Below are 23,971 nucleotides of genomic sequence, written 5' to 3'. Positions count from 1 at the left end.
AAAATGGTTGCTAGGAATTGAAAAATTGGTCTTCACAGTTGAAATTACCGTTTTTAGGGTGATTATGGTTGCAGCATATTGCAGAAGAAGAATAATGATAATAACATTACAGTGTGCTAGTTCACTCACATCAGTCCTATGAGGTGTAGGGACTGTTATTTCTCTCATTTTGCAAATAAAGACTGTCTAGTACAGAGAGGTGAATAGCATGGCAGTTTACATAGAACAAGGATTTGGTTTCTTTTTTTTAATTCCTTAATAGCTCTGTTGCCTTTTTTAAAAAAATATTTATTTATTTATTTATTTAAAAGGCAGAGATAGAAGGTGAGGGTGGAGGGAGAGAGAGAGAGAGGTTTATCTTCCATCTGCTGGTTCACTCCCCAGCTGGCTTCAACGGCGGGGACTGGGCCAGGCTGAATCCAGGAGCCAACAGCTTCTTTTGGGTCTCCCACATGGGTACAGAGGCACAAGCACTTGGGCCATCTTCTGCTTTCCCAGGCTCATTAGCAGGGAGCTGGGTTGGAAGTGGAGCAGCCAGAACTCGAACAAGTGCCCATATGGGATGCCCGCAGTGCAGGCTGAGGCTTCTATACCACAGAGCAAGGATTTGAACTTAGGCAGTCTGGCTCCAGCGTCCACCCTCTTAAACACTATTTCATACCAGGAGGATTAAGACAAAGCAGTCTGGGGCCAGCGCTGTGGCGCAGCAGGTTAATGCCCTGGCCTGAAGCGCCGGCCTCCCATATGGGTGCTGGTTCAAGTCCCGGCTGCTCCACTTCTGATCCAGCTCTCTGCTGTGGCCTGAGAGGGCAGTGGGAGATGGCCCAAGTGCTTGGGCCCCTGCACTCGCATGGGAGACCCGGAAGAAGTTCCTGGCTCCTGGCTTTGGATCAGCACAGCTCCGGCCATTTGCAGCCAATTGGGGAGTGAACCATCGGATAAGACCTCTCCCTCTCTCTCTGCCTCTTCTCTCTCTGTGTAACTCTGACTTTCAAATAAATCTTTAAAAAAAAAAAAAAAAAAAACACAAAACAGACCTTTGAGTGGGAATAAATACCCTAAAACTGTGGCAGGTTTGTTATTTTTAGATTTGTTCTGCAGGTATTCTGAGAGAAGCCTCACAAAGTGTATTGGAATTACTATTGAGACCAGACCAGATTATTGCATGAAGCGACACTTAAGTGACATGTTGACCTATGGCTGCACGAGGCTGGAGATTGGGGTACAGAGTGTCTATGAAGATGTGGCTAGAGACACCAACAGGTAAGACAGCAGCAAATGATCTTGCTCGTGCCTGCCTGTATCCCCGCCAATTTTCTCTGCACTTGTACTCATCCTTTCTTCCTTCTTACCAGTCTTAGAGAAATGGGCGTTTATAAGTATTTCTCCTTTTCAGAGTCCTTTTATCCATGCTCCTAATTCATCCCCTCTTTCCTTCCTTTCCAGTCTTTCTTTATGAGCTCTTTTCCAGCGGCCTATAGACATGCTCCTGTCTCTCCCTGTTCTCATTTTATAAGGCCTCCTCCAGAGCAAGCAAGAGACAGGACCCCAAGTCAGTAGTGTAAGGCAAGAGAAAGGCCAAGGAGAATGGAACAAAGAAAAGAGTCTGAATAAGAAGGAAGACAGGATGAAGTTTAAGAGGTTAATTTTTTGTGGAGCAGGCTTTACTTGGCAGGGACCTGTGAGAATTTGGTGAGACAGTGGAAATGAACTTTGAAAAATGTGTCAGTGTAAAGAAGGAGGAAATAAGGGTTAGTGGAGCCATATGAAGTTCTGTTTCCTCTATAAATATTAAGTTAAATCAGGAACTTTATAGTTTATTTCTGAGTTAGTGGGGAACTAGGACCAAAGGAGTTCATTAGACAACAGAGATCACTGACTTAGAATGGTCAAGGCAGGTTTCATGAGGAAGTTATGCATTGAAAATCCCATTTTCATAGGATTTGGGTCGATAAAATTGAGGGTTGTGCTAGAAGGAAGTAAGGATATTGACACTGGTAAACGTCTTAGAAACAACCAGGAAGAATGCCAGGCTCGAAAAGGTGGAATTTTTCCTGTAGGTAATAGAGATGTGTTGAGAGTTTTTAGCTCTCAGAAGAATTTAATGGATATCATGCTTGAGAAAGAGTAACTTGAATAGAATGCACTTGCACTTATGTAGGGAAAGACTTAAAGCCAGAAAACTGGTTCTAGCACTGTAGTAATCTAGGCCTATGCTGGAGAGGAACCTGTGGAATGGACAGGGTTTCTTGAAGGTCAGGGAAGCTGTGTGCAGAAAATGAATCGCAGCTAAAAGTTAGAGTAAGAGTAGGAGTTAGTAAAGTGCAAAACAGGAATATAGCTTCAGATAGGAAAATAAGAGCAAACCTCTACATCGGAGCACACAGCACATTTCTGAGCTCAAAGTGGTTGAGTTCGGTTAGAGTGATAAGAGTTGAGGCTGGAAAGCAAGCAGAGGAGCCAGTTTACAAGGCGTCTCGGAGGTCTGCTCAGAGCGACTGGGCTTTGAGGACTGTAGCAAGCCACTGGCCATCTGAGAGCTGAGTTGTGATGGGAGCATGTGCATTTTAGAAAGATCACTTTAGTTCCAGTATGGGGTTTGGATTAGAGAAGAGCAAGCTGAAAGGCAGGCCAGTTAAAAGGCTGTTACAGTGATTTAAGCAAGAAAGACTGACGTCCTGGACAGGAAATGATTGGTAGTTTTTTTGTGACTGGTTGGAAATGAAGATAGGAAATAATGCGAAGTCAGGAAAGCTTGGAAGAAAGATGAGTTTCATTTTGGACATACTAAACTTTAGATATTTATGGAACAAATGAGAAAGATTTGCCTTAACACAGGGCCAACAAATAGAGTACCTTACATTGATCAAAATTCTCTATACTTGCACAATTCAATACAACAGTGCAATTGAAAAACTTAGTTTTTTCATTTTAAGTAAAGGAAATATAAATTTGAATAACCTGATGTGCCTACTGGCTACCATATGTGTAGTACAACTTTGAAGTATTAGGTATTTGGGTATAGAATTCAGGAACAAGGCCTAGCCTCGTCATTAGAAATTTGGAAGTTACTAGCAAAAAGAGATTAGATAGAGATTGAAACTAGGAAAATGGATAGGGACATCCACAGAGAGTTTGATGGAATCTGTAGCTTCTAGTGTCTTTCTGTGGTGAAAGGGATTAACACTAGGATTCAGTCTTTAGGAGACTTGTTCCCTACTTGGATATGGCAATAGAAAGGCCAAGTTAAGATGATTTATTCATGTGGCCTTAAGTGATTCTGCTTTCTCACAAAATAATTTTCTCTTTCCATTTTTTAAATGACTCTCCAAATCTAATAGTGAAATCTGTTTTGAATCATAGACTTCATTTTTCCTTTCTTCCTGCAGATAATTTCACAAGATCTTTGAGGGAAAGAGCATAGCAAACTGCAGTTTCTGAATGGTTTTCAGCTCATTGTTCTTGTTTCTGACAGATATTTACATTAGTAAGCTTATTTTTACTGATGATGCTATACCAAATAATTTTAGTATATATTAACGCTTACTACCCTAGTCATTTACTTTCAAGACTTTGAGAAACTACATAAGGGGATTTCTGAGAAATACCTCAGAAGTAAAACGATTTTCTCCCAGGCCTCCTCAGAAGGCAGTGAAGAGAAGAATGACTTCTGGAGTTCTTTTCTCCCGCAGGCTTGACTCACGATTGTGGAACTTCTGTTATGTGTGTCTGAGACTGTTTTCCCTTTGCAACCCATTTATTTGTGTAACAGATAGTCACTTTTCTTTCTTCAGGGGGCACACTGTGAAGGCAGTATGTGAGTCATTTCACCTGGCCAAGGATTCTGGTTTCAAAGTTGTGGCTCATATGATGCCCGATCTGCCAAATGTGGGACTAGAAAGAGACATTGAACAGTTTACAGTAAGTGCTAACTTAAACCAGGCTAATTTAAACTGCATTTGCATGTTTCCTATAACTTCTCTGCTCTTGTTTTTTGTTTTACTATTGACCTTTTTAAAAAAAATCATTGCTAAAGCAATACATCTATTTAGAAATGCAGTAGAATAAGGGAAGTCATGCACAGCTCCGGCATCAGACAAAACTAACATCTTAATATATTCTTTCCAAGATTTTTTTATGCTTAGTGTTTTGGGGGGTTTTAATAGCAACGTTTTAACTCAACATTTTTTTTTTTTAGGATTTATTTATTTATTTGAGAGGCATAGTTATAGACAGGGAGCGAGAGACAGTGAGGTCTTCCATCTACTAGTTCACCCTTCAAACGGCCACAATAGCTGAAGCTGGGCTGACCCGAAGCCAGAATCCAAGAGCTTTTTCTGGGTCTTCCATGAGGGTGCAGGGGCCATCTTCCACTGCTTTCCCAGACCATTAGCAGGGAACTGGATCCTAAGTGGAGCAGGGGGGACTCAAACCAGCGGCCATATGGGATGCCAGTGCCACAGGTGGAGGCTTAACCTGTTACCCCTTCACTTAACATTCTAAGCAGCATCTATCCATGTTGTGTAGCCTGATCTCTCTTACCATGTTTTTTTTGTTTTGTTTTGTTTTGTTGTTTTGTTTTGTTTTTCTTGGGACAGGCAGAGTTAGACAGAGAGACAGAGACAGAGGTCTTCCTTTTCTGTTAGTTCACCCCACAAATGGCCACTGCGGCCAGCGAGCTGTGCTGATCCGAAGCCAGGAGCCAGGTGCTTCCTCCCGGTCTCCCATGCGGGTGGAGGGCCCAAGCACTTGGGCCATCCTCCACTGCCTTCCCGGGTCACAGCAGAGTGCTGGACTGGAAGAGGAGCGAGCAACCGGGACAGAATCCGGCGCCCCAATCAGGACTAGAACTGGGGTGCTGGCGCCGGCCCTCTCTTAACATATTTAAATGTTTCAATTAATACGTCAGACATTGTTAACCACTTTCAAAGTTTAGGATATTACCAATTTTGGATTTGCCAAATAGCTCTGCAGGTAAATAACTTATTTATGTTTATAAATTTTATAGTATTTAGGTTTGTTTACAATAAATGCAGTGGAGTAGAATTATCAGGTAAAGGCATAAACTTTTTAAGAACATCACTGTGTTAACCAAGTGCTTTTCAGAGGGTTGTTAACAATTTATATTCATTTCAGCAGTGTTATCCTTCTCAAATAATTCTTTTCTGATTTTGTATTTTCTATATACATTTATATATACTGTGTATATGTGTATTTTAATTTTTGCTAATTTGGCAGATAAAAGTGTCATTTTAACATGCATCTTGGAATTGTAGTAACATACTTTTCAAATTTGTATTTAGTTATATTTCTTTTATCTTCTAGAAACTGTGTGTTTTTGTTCTAATCAGTTGCTCTATGGCGATGTTAATCCTTTTGATACTAAATTTACATGAACTTTTATGTAAGGCCTTTTAGACTCAATGTTTATTATGTTTGTTGCAAATATTTTCCCCAACCTATTTTAACCTTTTACTTTTTCTTCTTGAGATACTTCTAAGCTTAGAAATCTGTTTCTGTTTTCTTCTAGCCTTTCTCTTTCAATGCCTAATTGGAATTCTAGATTTGTTTTTGCTTTGTGTACTCTACCACAGTTTCTTGATCCATATTAGATTTTTCTAGGGAAATGAGAGTGGTCAGGTCGTCTGTTTTTCTTCAGATTCTCAGGAAGGGGATGTGTGCTTCTTTTTCTTCTTTTGGAGACAAGAGTATTTATCAAATTATTTCCTCTGTTTAGAAAAATGGAGTTCAGTATGCCTAATTTGTGTGAAATTAGTAATTTTCTCCTTACTTTTAGAAAGTTTATTTTTATTATTATTTAAGCTTTAATAAACTGCAGTTGAAGGCCTGTTTACAAGCAAGCATTAATTCACAGATGTCCATATTAGTAACTGCCCGTACTGGTTGTGTGGTAGATTTTGAGTCTGGTATCTTCCCCTGACTAAACAGCCAGATACTCAGACACCGAGCCTCAGAGTCACCAGAAACACACTTTGCTTTGCCGCAGCTCCTCAGTGGACCAGAAAGGAGGATAACCAGGTTTCAAAATTTTAAGTGCTCTTGAAAAATGTGATATTTTAGTACCATAGCAAGTAATAGCAGCTCAGTCTCACTATTCATTTTTCCTTCTTTAAAATTAGGGATAGTTCATTAATTGCAGAGACAACCCTTCATGTAAACAAGTAGATGTTTATCTACTTGTTTGTAATCATTTCAAAAGAACCCACAGAGCAAACTGTATTTCTTGCTAGCTGCATCCCCAAAAAGGACTGACAAAATGAAGCTAACATGAAAATCTGAATTCTTTCTTGAAAAAAAAAATTAGCTGCAAGTTAATTTATAACTTGCCTGCAAATCAATAAGAAAAAGGCAAAGCCAAGTAGGAAAATGGGGAAAAACTTGAATAGGCATTTTACAAAACAGGTATTTGTTAGCCGATAAATCTGTCCACATCTCAGGGTACTTAGTTTTTGTAGAGATAAAATTTTAAGACTTCAATGCATTGCTATTATAAATGCACTAAAATGGGTAAGAATGGCAAAATTTAAAAAGGTAATGTCAAGTTCTGGTAAGAATATGGAGTATCTGGAACTCTCATTTACTGCTGGCAGGAAGATAAATTGGTCCATCCATGCTGGAAAACTGTATGGCGGTATCTGTTAAAGCTGAGCATATATATATCCTATGACCCAGCAATTCTAGTCACAATGTACTGCGCAGCCTAAGTACATACATATATTTACCAAAAGACATGTTCACATTGCTGTTGATAATATCAAAACGGAAATAACCCAAGTGCCTAATTACAGTAGAACACACAAATAGGGGCTGGTGTTGTGGCTCAGGCAGCCTGTAGCCCTAGCATCCCGTATGAGTGGTGGTTCCAGTCCCAGCTGTTTCACTTCTGATCAAGTTCCCTGCTAATGTGCCTGAGAAAGCAGAAGATGGCCCAAGTCCTTAGGCCCTTGTACCCACATAGGAGACCTGGAAGAAGCTCCTGGCTTCAGCCTGGCCTGGCCCTGGTCAGTGTAGCCAGTTGGGGAGTGAAGCAGTAGATGAAAGATCTCTCTGTCCCTCCTCTCTCTCTAACTCTGCCTCTCAAATAAATAAATAAATCTTTAAAATACAAAAAAGAAAAAAGAACTCATATAGTGTACTGTAATCATGTGGTAAAGTGCTATAAATCAAGAATGAACTAAATACAACTTAATGCAACAACATGACTGATTCTATTCAATGTAATACTGAGCACAGGAAGCCAGATCCAACCGACTACCTAATATTCAATTCTATTAATATGAAGTTCAAAAAACTTTGGAAGGAATTATGACTAGAGACGGGTATACTTCTGAGTTTCTGAAAATGTTCTTTTTCTTGATTTCAATGGGTTCTGGTTACATGTGTTTTTTTTTAAAAAAAAAACTGTCAGGATACACAATTATGATTCGTTGCTTTTCAGTATCTAAGATATTTCATTAAAATGTTTGCATAAAAATTTCAAAACCATAGTTTTTGTTAAAGTCTCATTTAGGCCTACTGTAAATTCACAACCTTTCTTGGCTTAGTAGGTAATAGTTTTATACTTTAAAGACTTCTTTTTCTCCTGCTTTATTTTGTTATCACATCTGCCCAGAATTCCTTAATAATAACTACAGATATATTTCCCTTAATGTGTTCTCTTGCATAGGAGGGGTTGTGAAGTCATGATTCTGTTTGTATAATTGCGAAAGTCCACAAAAATTTTACTCTGCAGAGAGAACAGGATTGCCTGCCTGGCATGGACCCATAAAGTCACAACCGAGCCCACTAAGATCTTATAGCCATGTTAGCTATAAATGGCTTAGAACTCACGCTTTGTTATATAGGTCAGTTCTTTGTCACTAAGTGTGTAATCCTGTTCATTTACATATGTTTCTTATAAAGTCACATTCTTAGACGGTGGTAAATGCAGAGCTTGTAGCTATGTATGACAAATAGTATTACTTAAATTATCCATAAACACAAATATATTTTTAAAAAGAAGTTTAATTATAGAGCTGAAAGCTTATCCTTGTTACAACAAGGAGATTAATGGAGATTAATATCTTAAAAAATTTATCCTGCAGGCATTAACTTCACCATTTCTACCTATCCTCAGATAGGACTTAGTTGCTCAAAATAGCTTTCAGCTGTTTGAATATTTTATTCTTCTAAAACTTAGACTGTTCCTGGATATCTGATCTCAGATTACTGAAAATACTTGATGAATGTCTATTTCCCTCAAGGAAAAATGTGTCTCTAGTAATCTCCCATCAGTAATTACAAATCTTTCAGTCTGTTAATGTTTGTTCTGCCCTTTTGACCTTTTGAAATTCTTTTTTTCCATTGAACTGCTTTCCCCAAAAACCAGTGAGATTGAAGTTGAGGTTTGGTGGGGGGTGAGTAGAGGTGTTTGTTTCATTTTTAACATAAAGGCTCTTTACTTAAAGTGATGTCATGGAGTACAGGTAAGTGCAGAATTATATAAGAAAAGAACACCAAGTGTAGCCTCATCAGACCAGGGAACCAGGTGTGATGAGGGTGAGATAGTAGTCAGAAGTGAATCTCAAGTAGAGCCCACTCTCAATCAAGTACCCTTTCCATGATACTTTTGTCAGGCAGAGGGAACTGTGTTTTGGTGTGAGTGATTGTGCATGACCTAAATGATATGGAAATCCAGAGAACTCTTAGCAGAAAATGGTCAAGTTGGATTTTTTTTTTTTAAGATTTATTTATTTGAAAGGCAGAATTACAGAGAGAGGAGGAGAGACAGAGAGCAAGTGATCTTCTGCCTGCTGGTTTACTCCCCAAATGTCTGCAACAGCCAGGGCTGGGCCATACTGAAGTCAGAAGCCAGGAGCTTCATTCGGGTCTTCCATGTGGGTGCAAGGGCCAAGTACTTAGGCCATCTTCCTCTGCTTTCCCAGGTACATTAGCAGGGAACTGGTTGGGAAGTGGAGCAGTACTTGAACCAGCACCTGTATGGGATGCTGGCGCTGCAGCTGGTGGCTTAACCCACTATGCCACAGTGCCGGCCTCTCAAGTTGAATCTTAGAGATTTACACAGACAAAAGTTCACTTTTTATAGTTTCAAAACTTTACATCAGAGTAATATATTCATAAGTATATTTATATAATATTATAAAGTATATGATTTATATAATATGATTATAAAAGTCAAAATATACTATAAGTACTGTAACAGAAATCAGTATGCTTTAGATGGCGCTTCTCTGCTCTCCTGGCTTGGATCCTTTCTTTTCTGGACCTTAGGTTATCCTCTTTATTCATTACTCCATTTTGTTGAAACATATTTTCTGGCAGCTTCCTATAAACAGATTCATGGGGTAGGTATTTGGTGTAGCGCCTAAGCCACTGCTTGTGATACCTGCATCCTGTGTTGGAGTGCCTGGATGACTCCCTTCCTAATTCCAGCTTCCTGCTAATGTGCATCCCTGCGAGGCAGCAGGTGATGGTTCAAGTGTTTGGGGCCCTGAATCGAGGCTTGCCCAGCCCTAGCTGATTTATGCATTTGGATGTATGGAAGATAATTGTCTCTCTGTCTCTGCCTCACATACTCTGTTGCTCTAGCTCTTAAAAAAAAAAAAAAATGTTCATTTTTAAAAAGACTCATCATGGGAAGTAAGTTCTTTACATGTTTAAAAGTGTTTATTCTACCTTACACTAGGCTAAAATTATTTTCCCTTGGGTTTCTCCCATTTATTTATTTTTGACATTACGCTATTGTCTTATAGTTTTTAGCACTGCTCTTAAATAACCCAATAGTGTTCTGATTCCTAATTACATATTTGTTAATTCTACGTGTATATATAACCTTGGTTTTTTTTTTAACCCCCTCTGGTATTTTGGAAAGTTCTCTTTATCCCGTAGGTTGTAAAATCTCAGTGTTGTATCTTAGTAAGAAATTTTTAGTTAATTGTGCTAGACATTGAAGTACCCTATCACCTGGGAAGTTTTCTTTCACTATTTAATTTCTCTTCCCATATTCTGTGTTCCTTCTGTTAAGCAAACATTGGATCTCCTAGACTGATGATCTAACACTCCTTTCTGTTTTCTATTGCTTTAGCATTTCTAGTCTGCTTTCTTTTGCTTAACTTTATCTTTCAATCTTTGTATTAAATATTTTTGTTTCTGTTGTGGTTTTAATTTGCAACATTTTTTCCTTTTATTCTAGTTCAGTTTTCTACAACATCCTGTTCTTGTTTTATGAATGCAGTATCTTTTTCTTGTCTTTCTGAAGGAATTAATTATAGGTTGTTTTTTGTTTTCCTTTCCCTCTAGAGTGCCTCTATTTCCTTCAGGTGCCTTTTCTCTTGTTACTTTGGTCTGCCTGTCACATTCTAGGCTTTCTCCAAGTTCCAGGTGATGCTTAGCCAAATGATGATGCTGTACGAGTTGGGGACTGGAAGGCCAGATGGCCTGTGGTAGCTGGTTGCTGCTATGTTTCCCTGAAGGATGCGCATGTCAGGCACTCCTCTCCTTTCTCAGGGTGTTTCTAAATAACAGTATTGAACTCTTTTATACTAATTGAAGATGAACTCTCCAGCAGCCTGCTTGAGGGTGGGTGGCAGGAGTAAATTACAGGAAATTGACTTCTGGCCCCAAGGGGGCAGGCCAGTCCACCAGTCAGCTTGCTTGCTTTCGATTCTCATCCAGCCCTTCCTTTGTGCCTGGAATCTTTGAAGTCCAGAAACTCTGCAGTTTCTCTAGGGATAAAACTTCTCATCTGCCTGTACAGGGGAGGTACAAAAAAATAAGAGATAAATCTCCGAGTACAGACTGATGCAGTTACCTAGTGTTTATTTCCATCTCTTTTCCATCCTGCCAATACTTCTGTTAGCCTTTCTGGGACTCTCTGGTATGACTGAGCTGGGCTTTCACTAAAATCTCCTTTTTGCGATACTTTGCAGTTTTCTTCACTTGCAAAGTCACCTACCAGTCTTCTAACCATTTTCTTCCAAGAATTTGTTGGAAGACTTGTCCCCCTTGTCTGTTATTCTCTGTGTTCTTCTAGGTTTCAACTTCTTAAAGTTTTTTTTTTCCTGTTATTTTAGTGTAGTTTTGGAGGGAAACATATTTTAATTCTCCATGTTTAGCCAAAGTCCAGCGAAATCCAAGCTATCTTTATTCTGACAAAAGGCGAATATAAGCCCATATGTCTCCTAAACTTAAACAAATACCGGAAGTACTTTTGTGAAATCTTGCATTCAAATGTGACTTCTGATGAGGTGGAAATGACTCACGTAATACTCTCTGTGGATGGCTACAAAATATTTATATCAAATACCTGATTAATCTTTAAAATGTTTATGTTACAGAAAAAAAACAATTATAGAGGAATATCTCTTAAGATCAAATGATGTGTAAAGAATATAGCATTTAAGAATGTCAGAAATCAATGAGAGAGATCGAAAAGTCTATAATTACATTTCTTTGAAAAGCAAGTTAAACAATGGAAAGTTTTGTAAGAATAATGTAGCAGGAGGTATTCCTTTTTACATTGTGTAAGGTATGGTACTATTGGCTGGGTAGATACTAATGACACAGTAGGAGAGGGAACTGTGTGAATCTTCCTTCATTCCTTCAATACATACCGTGAAAAATCAGGATTAGAGCCAATTATCAGCGCAAAGTCATGCAAAGAAGAGTGCCTGGTGTCTCCTTGCTGCATCTCAGAAAAAATAAGGCAGCCAGCTGGGATGAGACAATACAAGAAGTAACTGTGCCAAAAGTCGATGCGTTGGAGGTATTGCTGAGTGTCCAGATAACAAATGAACAGTGTGTAGCCCAGGTTAGGGATGGTGCCAGTTGGTCTGAGGACACAGTACTCACATCCAGGTATCAGTAAACCTTCTCTGTAAGGGGCCATGTAGTGGACATTTTAGGTCTTGAAAGGCAAATGATCTCTGTCACAACTTTTTGTTTGTTTCTGTCACTATTTTTTTGTCAAGATTTGTTTACTTTCTTATTTGAAGGGCAGAGTTACAGAGAGAGAGAGAGAGAGAGAGATCTTCTCTCTGCTGGTTCACTGCACAGATGGCTGCAACAGCCAGGGCTGGCCCAAGCCAAAGCCAGGAGCCTGGCACTCCATCTGGGTCTCCCACATGGGTAGCAGGGGCCCAGACACTTGGGCCATCTTCTGTTGCTTTCCCAGGAATATTAGCGGAAAGCTGGGTTGGAAGTGGAGCAGTGGGGACTCAAAGCCGCACTCAAGTGAGATGCCTGCATTGCAGGCAGTGGCTTAACCTGCTGTACCACAGCACTGACCCCTGTCACAACTTCTGGAAAAAGTTCAATCAATTAAATGTATTGTGTTATTAAAGGAGAATGTTGTATGGAGGTCAAGGCAAATATCTTGTGTGATGTTACTAAGGAAGAAATATGAGGACACTTCAAAAAGTTTGTAGAAAAGTGAATTTAAAAGATAAGTATTTTTTTGGGGGGGGGGGGCACTGTGGCACAGTGGGTTAATGCTCTGGCCTGAAGCGCCTACATCCCATATGGGCACCGGTTCTAGTCCCGGCTCCTCCACTTCCCATCCAGCTCTCTGCTATGGCCTGGGAAAGCAGTAGAGGATGGCCCAAGTCCTTGGGCCCCTGCACCCACGTGCGAGACCCAGAAGAAGCTCCTGGCTCCTGGCTTCGGGTCAGTGCAGCTCCAGCCATTGTGGCCAACTGAGGAGTGAACCAGCGGATCGAGGACCTCTCTCTCTCTCTTTCTCTGCCTCTCCTCTCTCTGTGTAACTCTGACTTTCAAATAAATAAAACTTTTTAAAAAAAAAAAAAAAGGTAAAGATTTTGTGTGTGTGTGTGTGTGTGTAAAATAATAATCATTTTCTATGAACTTTTCAAGACCCCTGGTACAGAGTTCAGTGAAATGTTTTTTAAGTGGAACAACTAGTATTTGAAAGTCAGGGAGGCGTCTCTGAAGAAGTAGCTTTCCAGGGCTGGCGCCGTGGTGCACTAGGTTAATCCTCCGCCTGCAGCACTGGCATCCCATTTGGGCGCCAGTTCTAGTCCTGGCTGCTCCTCTTCCAGTCCAGCTCTCTGCTATGACGTGGGAAAGCAGTAGAGGATGGCCCAAGTGCTTGGGTCCCTGCAGCTGCATGGGAGACCAGGAAGAGGCTCCTGGCTCCTGGCTTTGGACGGCTCAGTTCCAGCCGTTGTGGCCATTAGAGGAGTGAACCAGAGGAAGGAAGACCTTTTTCTCTGTCTCTCTCTCTCACTATCTGTAACTCTGCCTGTCAAATAAATAAATAAAATCTTTAAAAAAAAAAAAAAAAAAGTGGCATTCTAACTGAGAGCTGCAGATTGAGTAGGTAAAGAAAGTTTCCAGGCAGAGGAATTTGCCTTTGCCGAGGGAGACAGGCAGGGTGGTAAGTAGTGACGTGAGAAGACATGGCAACAGCAGACAAGGCCTGGACTACAGAGGGCCTTGTAGGCCAGCACACACTTGTTTTGCTCCAGTGAGGCTACAAAATCAGTTTCTGTTCTGTCAGCATACCTTCCCTTGCAGAAAGAAAAGGCAGCTCGGGCTGGTGGCATTGTGAGCAAAGCTGGCTCAGGATTGAGGCTTCACCATGGGTTACCTGTATAATGAGTGGAGAAGTGATTTTCTGTTCTCTGTTCACAGGAGTTTTTTGAGAACCCTGCTTTTCGCCCTGATGGCTTGAAACTCTACCCTACGCTGGTGATTCGCGGAACTGGGCTTTATGAGCTTTGGCAATCAGGAAGATACAAGAGTTACTCTCCTAGTGACCTGATAGAGTTGGTGGCTCGGATCTTAGCCCTGGTGCCTCCGTGGACTAGAGTGTACCGAGTACAGAGGTAGTGTGTTGTCATGTATTCCAGAAATAATTGCTCGCTAGTCTTAGCTGTTTACAATTTCTAAAGGGAAAAGAAGAAATGATTTCATATGGAGGGTGTCTAATTTTTTGTTAAATTTTGTTAATTTTGTTAAAAATGAGATATCTGGAATGCTATCTGTAAATACGGAGGGAGAGAAATGAAAGAACAGCATGTCTAAACCACGTCACTGGTATTCATGCTTATTTACCTGTCCTGTTGCTCATCAGCCTGGAGATGGAGTCATGATGGAACATGGCGGTCCTTGCTTCTGAAGTGCTTTTGATCTCTCAGGATTTCCTCTTCCAGGTCCACTTCAGGCTGGATACAGGAATGGGTGTGAGAGGAGCAGGTGTAGCCATGTGACTTATCCTTTTATTAGGTCCTCCAAAAGAAAAGCAAAGAATGGAAGCAATCATTCTTTGCAGATATTAACATAAATATGGAGAAAGTATGCCATTTTCCTGAAAGCTTAAAAAAATTATCTGAACTGTTTCTTCCTAGAAAAGAGAAAGTAAGATCTCATTGGCAATCATGGGCCTATTTATTTATTAACTAGAAACAGAACACTCAGGAAAAATTTTAGGATCCACAAAGTTACCTGTATCCTTCCAATCTTTTTTTTTTTAATTTTAAGATTTATTTATTTATTTGAAGGTCAGAGTTACACAGAGAGGGGAGAGGCAGAGAGAGAGAGAGAGGTCCTCCGTACGATGTTTCACTCCCCAATTGGCCACAATGGCCAGAGCTGTGCCAATCCAAAGCCAGGAGCCAGGAGCTTCTTCTGGGTCCCCCACATGGGTGCAAGGGCCCAAGGACTTGGGCCATCTTCCACTGCTTTCTCAGGCCACAGCAGAGAGCTGGATTGGAAGTGGAGTAGCTGGGTCTTGAACTGGTACCCATATGGGATGCCCGGGAGTGCAGTAGAGGATGGCCAAGTCCTTGGGCCCCTGCACCCGCATGGGAGACCCAGAGGAGGCTCCTGGCTCCTGGCTTCTGATGGGTGCGGCTCCGGCCGTTGCAGTCAACTGGGGAGTGTACCAGTGGACGGAAGACCTTTCTCTTTCTCCCTCCCTCCCTCCCTCTCTCTCTCTCTCTATAACTCTAACTCTAACTCTGACTTTCAAATAAATAAATAAATCTTAAAAAAAAAAAAAAAACTTAGTCAATCCAATATTCCAATATTTGATGTGGGTATCTCATTCTTAACCACAGTCTTACACACTGTGCCAAATACCTGCCCACATACCTGTAACTTCTAGTATCAGAATATAAGGAAATGTTGAAAGACAGGTGCAGGAACCATCTTGAAGAGCTTCCATTGCCCAAATCTGGGACAATTTGTGTATCAGAATACATATTGATTTTAACAAATTATAACCAAGAATAAAATAAGAATCCATGAGTCCATTCTGATACATACACACACACACACACACACACACATATGATTGATAAACTACAAGTATGATTCAGGAACATATTTAGAGTCAATCCTAATTGTCAGATTCCATATTTGCCCACTCACTTTAGTTTATTTGTGACTCAGAATCAACACTTGTGGCACTTTTGCAGTCATTCTCAGACGTGGAAAATGTGTCACCTGACATACGTGTTCCTAGCTTATGTCAGACATGGTGGTGCTCTGCCTTCTTGTTGCAGTCTTTATTGGGCTTAGACCTGGAGTCCACGTGTCCTGAGGACATCTGTGATTTTGTTAATTTTCTTCTTTACCTTCTTTTCCTCAAGTTTCCATAACTTCATGGGCTGCTTTTTCTTCCAATAATGGATCTTGGCCTTCTCCTTCCTCTTCTCTTGTCACTGCCTGGTACATCCAGCCAACTTCATGAGCCAGGTGCCCCAAGTAGGCAGACTTTCTCATAGGCTTCAGATGTACAACCTTGAGGACTGCAGGAACCGCCATCTGCTTTTCTTGTCATTGAACACCTTGAGGCAGTCCAGGGCAGCCTGGCCCCACTTATAGGGCAGTATGCCTCATGCAGTTTGCTAGAATATGCGGCTGAGGGCCTAAAAGTGGTAGGGGCCGTGAGAGGGGTTGGTGTTCATCCACTTGGGAACGGAGGCCAGGTACTTCAGCCACAGTGGCCACCAGGTGGCCTAAGAGATAGCCTCAGCCATCCAGCACCAGGACCTGCTCCTCCGCCATCTTCCACAGCAGCCAGAGTTATTTAATTTGCACTGTAAAAAAAAAAAGGGGTGAGTCCTTTTTGCAGTTTGCTTATTGCAGTGTTTAAAAAATATGCAGTTTGTTGGAGGTTCACTTTAAGATGTCCCCTAACACACTGCTGAATGTGCTCTCTGCACTGTGCTGTGCCTTGTGAAGAAAATGCATGTGTTGGATGGGCTTTGTTAAGGCACCAGTTGTAGAGCCATTGGCCACAAAGTTCAGTGCTAATGAATCAGTGATACACACTAAGAAAGGTGTCTATACATAAACATATAGGAAACAAAGTTCTGTATTGATCATTCAGTTGACAAAAATATTACCACCAGAGGCTCTCAGAAATCTAACACTGCATTTCCTCTAGGGCGGTGACTCATCATTTACGAAATCAGTGTCCATGCTGACTTTGTAGAACATGACCACCCACTAACTGCTTACTGCATTCCAGTGTAGCTAGAATTGATCATGCACGGTTTCAGAAAATCTCCCCGAAATATACAGATTACCAAGTGGGAAAGAGTAATGTGGCCAGGAAAAGCCTGGCAGCTGAAAGGGAAGGTTATCAATAACAGTGTAGATCACAGTGCATTCCACCAGCACAGCAGCGCTTCTGTGTCATTCAGCCAAAACTCCATGATCTGAATCTCATCATGATGAGCAGGAGCTGCTAGACAAACCCAAACTGAGGAACACCTAAAATATCACTGGCCCATAATCTTCCAAGTATCAGGATCAAGGGAGGAGAGAATTCCATTAGGTCTGAACCAGCTCCTTTTTCTGATAAAACTGAATATGGTGTAAGATTACAATGATAATAAAGTATCCATGTTAATTTTCCAATTTCAATGGTTGTATTGTGTTTATGTAAGATAATATCTTTATATGAAATCCTCAAAAGTGTTCTGAGAGTGTTGAGACATCTTGTTAATGACTTAACTTTGAAACAGTTCAGGAAGGTAGTTATTTGTACCACACTTGGAACTTTCTGTGATTTTGAGATTGTTTAAAAAATTTTAAAATAATGGAGTAGAAAACAAAGGTGCAATAAATAGCATTAACAGAGGCAAAGGGAAAAATAATTTGCATCTAACTGACATAGGCAACCAGAGAACAGTGAGGATGCTTCTACCAGCAGCAGAGCGTGGCAGCAGATATCACAGAATATAGATACCAGTTTCCTATCCAGAGATACCATGGTCCCTTGCCGCAGTAAGAAGCATGGATCACAGAGGCCATCAGAAGCAGAATGTGCACTCTCCCCCTTTGTTTTCAGCTGGAGATTTCTTACTGCCGTAACCATTGAGTCAAAAGCAGCAGAGACATTGCTATAACATTAAAAGCTTAATTTTATAGACTTATAAAATACCACTATGGGTCATTATCCTAGCCTACCACCAACTGAGAAAATAAGGACTTGAAGAAAACAAGTGCAGCAAATCTAATCTCTAAAGTGTTTGTGAGGGAGGAGTAGTACACATGGATGTAGGCTTGAGACTTTTAAAGTGATAACTTCACTTCACAATTGTGTGGGTGAGTTGAAACTTAGTGGGAAGCTATAAAGCAAGAGGTTGTGGTGAAATCTCTTGTAAAATGGGGAATTAGTAATATCCTTGGTGAGTCTGAGCACAGTGAATTGTTTGAAGGTAGTGATGACTCAGTTGCTAACAAAGTGAATGCCACTGGTAAAGAGAGTCATCTGGATTATTCTAGCCATGATTCCACATTTTCATGCTTTAGGACTGGTGATTTACTTAATTTTGAATGTGATCATTGCTAAACTTTTTAATATAAAGACTAAAATCTGTGTAGTACTTTCTACTCTGTTTTTATTGTTTGATGTTTTTAATATAATCATTTGTTATGTAAGTTTTCATTAGCATTCATTCTTTTCACTATAGCTAGCTTACTGTGAACTAATGTTCAATAAAGCATGTTTTTGATGAGCATGGGGAAAATTTCTTCAAATATGTTACTTTGTTTTGCATTGGATATTTCTGAAGAATTACTGTGGCTTACCTGCCTAAGAATTCATTCATATTTATTATATTTTACTTTTTATTCATTTTATTTACATATGTTCTGTTTTTTTTTATTTTTAAAATTTGTTTTCGTTTTATTTGAAAGGCAGAGAGGCAGGCAGATAGATCATCCATCAACTGGTTCATTCCTCTAATGCCCATAATAGTCATGGCTAGGCCAAGTCAAAGCCCGAAGCCTGGCACTAAGATCAGGTCTCCCACGTGGGTAGCAGGGACTCAAGTGCTTGAGCTGTTATCTACTGCCTTTCAAAGTACGCTTTGGCAGGAAACTGAATTGGAATCAGAGGAGCCAGGACTTGAACCAGGCACTCCTATAGGGGATACAAGCGTTTCAAGCAGAGTCTGTCCTACTGCATCGAACACCTGCTCCCATGTTTTTTTCTGTATACAGTCAGTCCTCTGTATTCATAGGTTTTGCATCTGTGGACTTAACCAGCTACAGAGTGAAAAAAAGATTTTTCAAGAGGAAAAAAGATGTTGTCATGCTGAACATGGATAGATTTTTTTCCTTGTCATTATTCTCTAAAAATATTGTAGAACTATTTACATAGCATTTAAATTATATTAGGCATTTTAAGTAACACAGAAATAAAGCGTATGGGAGGATGTGTGGAGGTTTTATGCAAATAGTAAGGCATTTTATGGAAGGACTTGAGTATACACAATTTTACTATCCCCAAGGATTCAGGGTCCTGGAACCAATCCCCTACAGCTACCAAAGGACTACTCTAGTACATTTTAAAATGATCCAAATTTCTTTAATGTTGCAACTTTTATTCTCAACAGTCTCTGAATTCTAAACTAAGCTTGTACTGTGCTGAGGTAGTCTATTCATATGAGATTTCATTTACTAGTCAATGTAATGTGTCTTTTGTGTCTGCTCTGTACCACCATTCTGTGATTCCAATGTGTTTCTTTTTTAATCTTGTGATTTTATATTTTTTTCAACAGAATTTGTAGAATATTGCTAATTCTCCAGAATGTGTGTTTTCTTCCTTGTTTCTAGCCAGTGTTTTATTAACATGGGCAAAAACTCTGCCAAGCTATTTTAAAGCCACTTTGAATATATGTATTTAAACAGGCCTCCATTATTTTTTCCAAAAACTTCCCTTTAAAATTGGGAGTCATCTTTATATCAGTACATTCCATACAGTGGCAGATGTGCCATTTGCATTTTTATATTCCAGTTCTTATTAAAGATGTACTTTTTGAAGATTTTTATTTAATGAATACAAATTTCATATGTACAGCTTTTAGGAATATAGTGTTTCTTCCCCCTATTCCCATTCCTACTCCCATCCTGCCTCCTACTCTCTCTCCCATTCCATTCTTCATTAAGATTCATTTTAATTGACTTTATATACAGAAGACCAACTCTAAACTAAGCAGAGATTTCAACTGTTTGGCACCAACACAGACACACAAAGTATAAAGTACAGTTTGAAGACACGTTTTACTGTTAATTCTCACAATACACCTCATTAAGGACAGAGGTCCAACATGGGGACTAATGCACAGTGACACCTGTTGTTGATTTAACAATTAACACTCTTATTTTTGACCACCCTAGGCTCTTGACATGAACTGCCAAGGTTTTGGAAGCCTTTTGAGTCCACAAACTCCGTCGGTATTTAGACAGGGTCATAAGCAAAGTGGAAGTTATCTCCTCCCTTCAGAGAAAAGTACATCCTTCTTTGATGGCCCCTTCTTTCCACTGGGGTCTAACTCACAGAGATCTTTCATGCAGAACAGTTTTTGCCACTATGTCTTGGCTTTCCATGCCTGAAATGTTCTCATGGGATTTTCAGCCTGATCCGAATGCTTAGGGGCTAATTCTGAGGTCAGAATGCTGTTTAGGGTGTTTGTCATTCTATGAGTCTGCTGTGTGGACTGCTTCCCATGTTGGAACCTTCTCTCCTTTGTAATTCTATCTATTGTTATTACTAGACACTTGGTCTTATTTATGTGATCCCTTTGACTTTTGGTCCTATCTATATAATCTATTCCACACTTAAAGTGATCATATTATCACATAAGATGGGATTAGTACCACGCAGTTAAATGGGCTTTGGAGTCCCATGACAAGTTTTTAGCTTCACCCTTAGGAGTAAGTCTGTAGGAATGTGTGCTGATCTATACAGCTCCTTCGTCTCTCATTCCCACTCTTACCTTTAACTGGGATGTATTTTCAATTGACTTAATACACCTATGATTAATTCTCTGTTAAGTAAAGAGTTCAACCAATGGTATTAAGTCAAAAAAAAAAAAGAGAAAAATGAAATAACAAACTGTTCCTTGACAGTCATGTCAAGGGCTGTTCAAATAATTGCTTTTTGTGTCAGTTTCACTTCTAGAGGTTACCTTTTAGGTACTCTGTTAGTTATCACAAATCAGGGAGAACATACGGTATTTGTCCCTTTAGAACTGGCTTATTTCACTAAATGTGATGTTTTCCGGATTCATCCATTAAGTTGCGAATGACTGGGATTTCATTTTTTAATTGCTGTGTAATATCCATAGAGTACATAGACCATACTTTCTTTATCCAGTCTTCTGTTGATAGGCATTTAGGTTGAGTCCATGTCTTAGCTATTATGGACTGAGCTACAATAAACATGGACGTGCAGATGACTCTTTTATTTGCTGATTTCATTTCTTTGGGTAAATTCTGAGGAGTGAAATGGCTGGATCATATGGTAGACTAGATTCAGATTTCTGAGGTATTCCCAAACTGTCTTCCATAGTGGCTTTACCAGTTTGCATTCCCACCAACAGTGGATTAGGATACCCTTTTCTCTACATCCTCACCAGCATTTGTTGTTTGTTGATTTCTGTATGAAAGCCTTTCTAACTAGGGTGAGGTGAAACCTCACTGTGGTTTTATTTGCATTTCTCTGATGGCTAGTGATCCTGAGCATTTTTCATGTGTCTGTAGGCCATTCGGATTTCATTTTTTGAGAAATGTCTGTTTAACTTCTGTGCCCACTTCTTCACTGGGTTTTCTTTGCTGTTGTTGAGTTTTTTTGATCATTTTGTATATTCTGTTTATTAGTCCTTTATCAGTTGCATGGTTTGCAAATAATTTCTCCCATTCTGTTGGTTGCCTCTTTTCTTTCCTGTTTCTTTTGCTGTACAGAAGCTTCTCAATCTGTTGTAATCCCACCTGTTAATCTTGGTTTTTATTGCCTTTGCCTCTGGGGTCTTTTCCAGGAACTCTTTGCCTATGTGATGTCTCACAAGGTTTCCCCAGTGCTCTCTAGTAATTTGATGGTATTGGGTCATAGATTTAGGTCTTTAATCCATTTTGAATGGATTTTTGTGTAAGGTATAAGATAGGGATCCTGCTTCATATCTCTGCATGTAGAAATCTAGTTTTCCCAGCACCATTTGTTGAAGAGACTGTCCTTAGCTCCTTGGTCGAATATAAGTTGGTTATAGATGAGATGTTTGAATTGATTTCTGGCATTTCTATTCTGTTCCATTAGTATATCAGTTTTTGTACCAGCACCAGGCTGTTTTGATTATAACTGCCTTGTAGAATGTCTTGAAGTCTGGTATTGTGATGCCTCTGGCTTTATTTTTGTTGTATAAGATTGCTTTAGCTATCCAAGGTCTCCTGTGTTTCCAAATGAATTTCAGCATCATTTTTTTCTAGAGCTGAGAAGAATGCCATTGGTATTTTGATTGGTATTTCATTGAAGCTGTAAATTATTTTCAGAAGAATGGACATTTTGATGATATTGATTCTTCTGATCCATGAACATGGAAGTTTTTTCCATTTTTTTTTATGTCCTCTTCTATTTCTTTCTTTAAAGTTTTGTAATTCTCATCAGAGAGATCTTTAATCTCCTTGGTTAAAATTATTGCTAGGTATTTAATTTTTTTTTGTAGCTATTGTGAATGGATTGACCTTAGAAGTTCTTTCTCAGCCATGGCATTGTCTGTGTATACAAAGGCTGCAGTTTTTTGTGTGTTGTATCCTTCTATTTTACCAAATTATTCTATGAGTTGCAGTAGTCTCCTAGTAAAGTCTTTTGGTCCTCCTATATATATAATCATATCATCTGCAAATAAGAATAGTTTGATTTCATCCTTACTGATCTGAATCCCTTTGATTTCTTTCTCTTGCCTGATGGCTCTGGCTAAAACTTCTAGGCTATCCAGAATAGCAGTGGAGAGAGTGGGCATCTTTGTCTGGTTCCAGTTCTCAGTGGGAATGCTTCTAGCTTTTCCCCATTCAATAGGATGCTGGCTGTGGGTTTGTCATAAATTGCTTTGATTATATTGAGGACTGTTCCTTCTAGACCCAATTTGCTTAGAGTTTTCATCATGAAAGGGTGTTGTGTTTTATCAAATGCTTTCTTGGCACCTATTGAGATAATCATATGCTTTTTGTTCTTCAATTTGTGAAAGTGATGTATCACATTGATTTGCAAATATTGATCCATCCCTGCATACCAGGGATAAATCCCATGTGATCCGGGTGAATGATCTTCCTGATGTGTTGTTGAATTCGATTGGCCAGAATTTTATTGAGGATTTTTACATCTATGTTCATTAGGGACATTGGTCTGTATCTTTCTCTGTGGTATCTTTTCTGGATTTAGGGATTAAGATGATGCTGGCTTCATAGTAGGAATTTGGAAGGATTCCCTCCCTTTCAGTTGTTTTGAATAGCTTGAGAAGAATTGGAGTTAGTTGTTCTTTAAATGGTAGAATTCAGCAGTGAAGCCATCTGGTTCTAAGCTTTTCTTTGTTGGGAGGGCCTTTATTACTGACTCAATTTCTGTCTAGGTTATGGGTCTGTTTAGGTTTTCTTTGTCTTCATGGCTCAATTTAGGTAGGTTATATGTCTCCAGGAATCTGTCCATTTCTTCTAAATTTCCCAGTTTGTTAGCATACAGCTCTTTGTAGTAATTTCTGATGATTCTTTTTATTTCTGTGTTGTCTGTTGTTACATTTCCTTTTTCATCTCTAATTTTATTGATTTGGGTCTTCTCTCTCCTATTTTTGGTTAGTTGGGCCAGTGGTGTGCCAATTTTGTTTATTTTTTCAAAAAAACAGCTTTTGTTTTGCTGATCTTTTGTATATTTTTTGTTTCAAATTTGTTGATTTCTTCTCTAATTTTAATTATTTCTTTCCTTTTACTGGTTTTGGGTTTAGTTTGCTATTTTTTTCTAGATCCTTGAGGTGCATAGATAGTTCATTTATTTGGTGCCTTTCCAGTTTCTTGATGGTAGGCACCAGTTGCTGTAAACTTTCCTCTTAACACTGCTTTTTCTGTATCTTACAAATCTTGGTATGTTGTATTGTCATCTTCGTTTCCAGAAATTTTTTGATTTCTCTTTTGATTTCTTCTATAATCCACTCTTCATTCAGTAACATATTGTTCATTTTCCATGTGTTTGCATATGATGTAGGGTTCTTGAGTTGTTGATTTCCAGCTTCATTGCATTGTGGTCTGAAAATATGCATGACTTTGATTTTTTTGAATTTACTGAGACTTGCTTTATGGCCTAGCATGTGGTCAATCCTAAAGAAAGTTCCATGTACCGGAGAGAAATATGTATACTTGTTGGCTGGCTGTAGGGTGGAAGGTTCTGTAAATAAGTGCTAGGTGTATTTGATCCATGGTGTCAATTAACTCTGTTATTTCCTTACTCTTTTTCTGTTTTGTTGATCTGTCCATTGCCGAGAGAGGGGTATTGAAGTCCCCCATTATAATTGTATTTGGATCTATATCTCCCTTTAAATCCTTTAACATCTCTTTTAAATAGCCAGGTGCCCTGTGGTTAGGTAGATATACATTTATAATGGTCACATCCTCCTGTTGAATTGATCCTTTGATCATTTTATAGTGTGTC

At 39.4% G+C, this 23,971-nt stretch overlaps 1 protein-coding gene and 1 pseudogene across 8 annotated transcripts in view; one reads left to right on the top strand and one right to left on the bottom strand.

Moving 5' to 3' along the window:
* ELP3 (elongator acetyltransferase complex subunit 3) overlaps positions 1–23,971 on the top strand; it is a 119,430-nt gene that overhangs the window by 34,607 nt on the left and 60,852 nt on the right. For all 7 annotated transcript variants that reach the window (XM_089325450.1, XM_089325448.1, XM_002709449.6 and 4 more), the window contains 3 exons: positions 1,102–1,263; positions 3,795–3,921; positions 13,672–13,865. In XM_089325450.1, the coding sequence (XP_089181576.1) occupies positions 1,102–1,263; positions 3,795–3,921; positions 13,672–13,865 (483 nt within the window). The remainder of the gene's footprint in view (positions 1–1,101; positions 1,264–3,794; positions 3,922–13,671; positions 13,866–23,971) is intronic.
* Positions 13,872–19,025, bottom strand: LOC149127753 (large ribosomal subunit protein uL13 pseudogene; annotated as a pseudogene). The gene has a single exon (XR_016228896.1). The product of XR_016228896.1 is annotated as a large ribosomal subunit protein uL13 pseudogene (transcript).

Source organism: Oryctolagus cuniculus, chromosome 2, assembly GCF_051225735.1.
Source record: "Oryctolagus cuniculus isolate XC-2025 breed Fujian yellow rabbit chromosome 2, ASM5122573v1, whole genome shotgun sequence".
NCBI lineage: Eukaryota > Metazoa > Chordata > Mammalia > Lagomorpha > Leporidae > Oryctolagus > Oryctolagus cuniculus.
The sequence above is the reverse complement of the archived record's forward strand: the minus strand, read 5'-3'. Positions and strand labels throughout refer to the sequence as shown.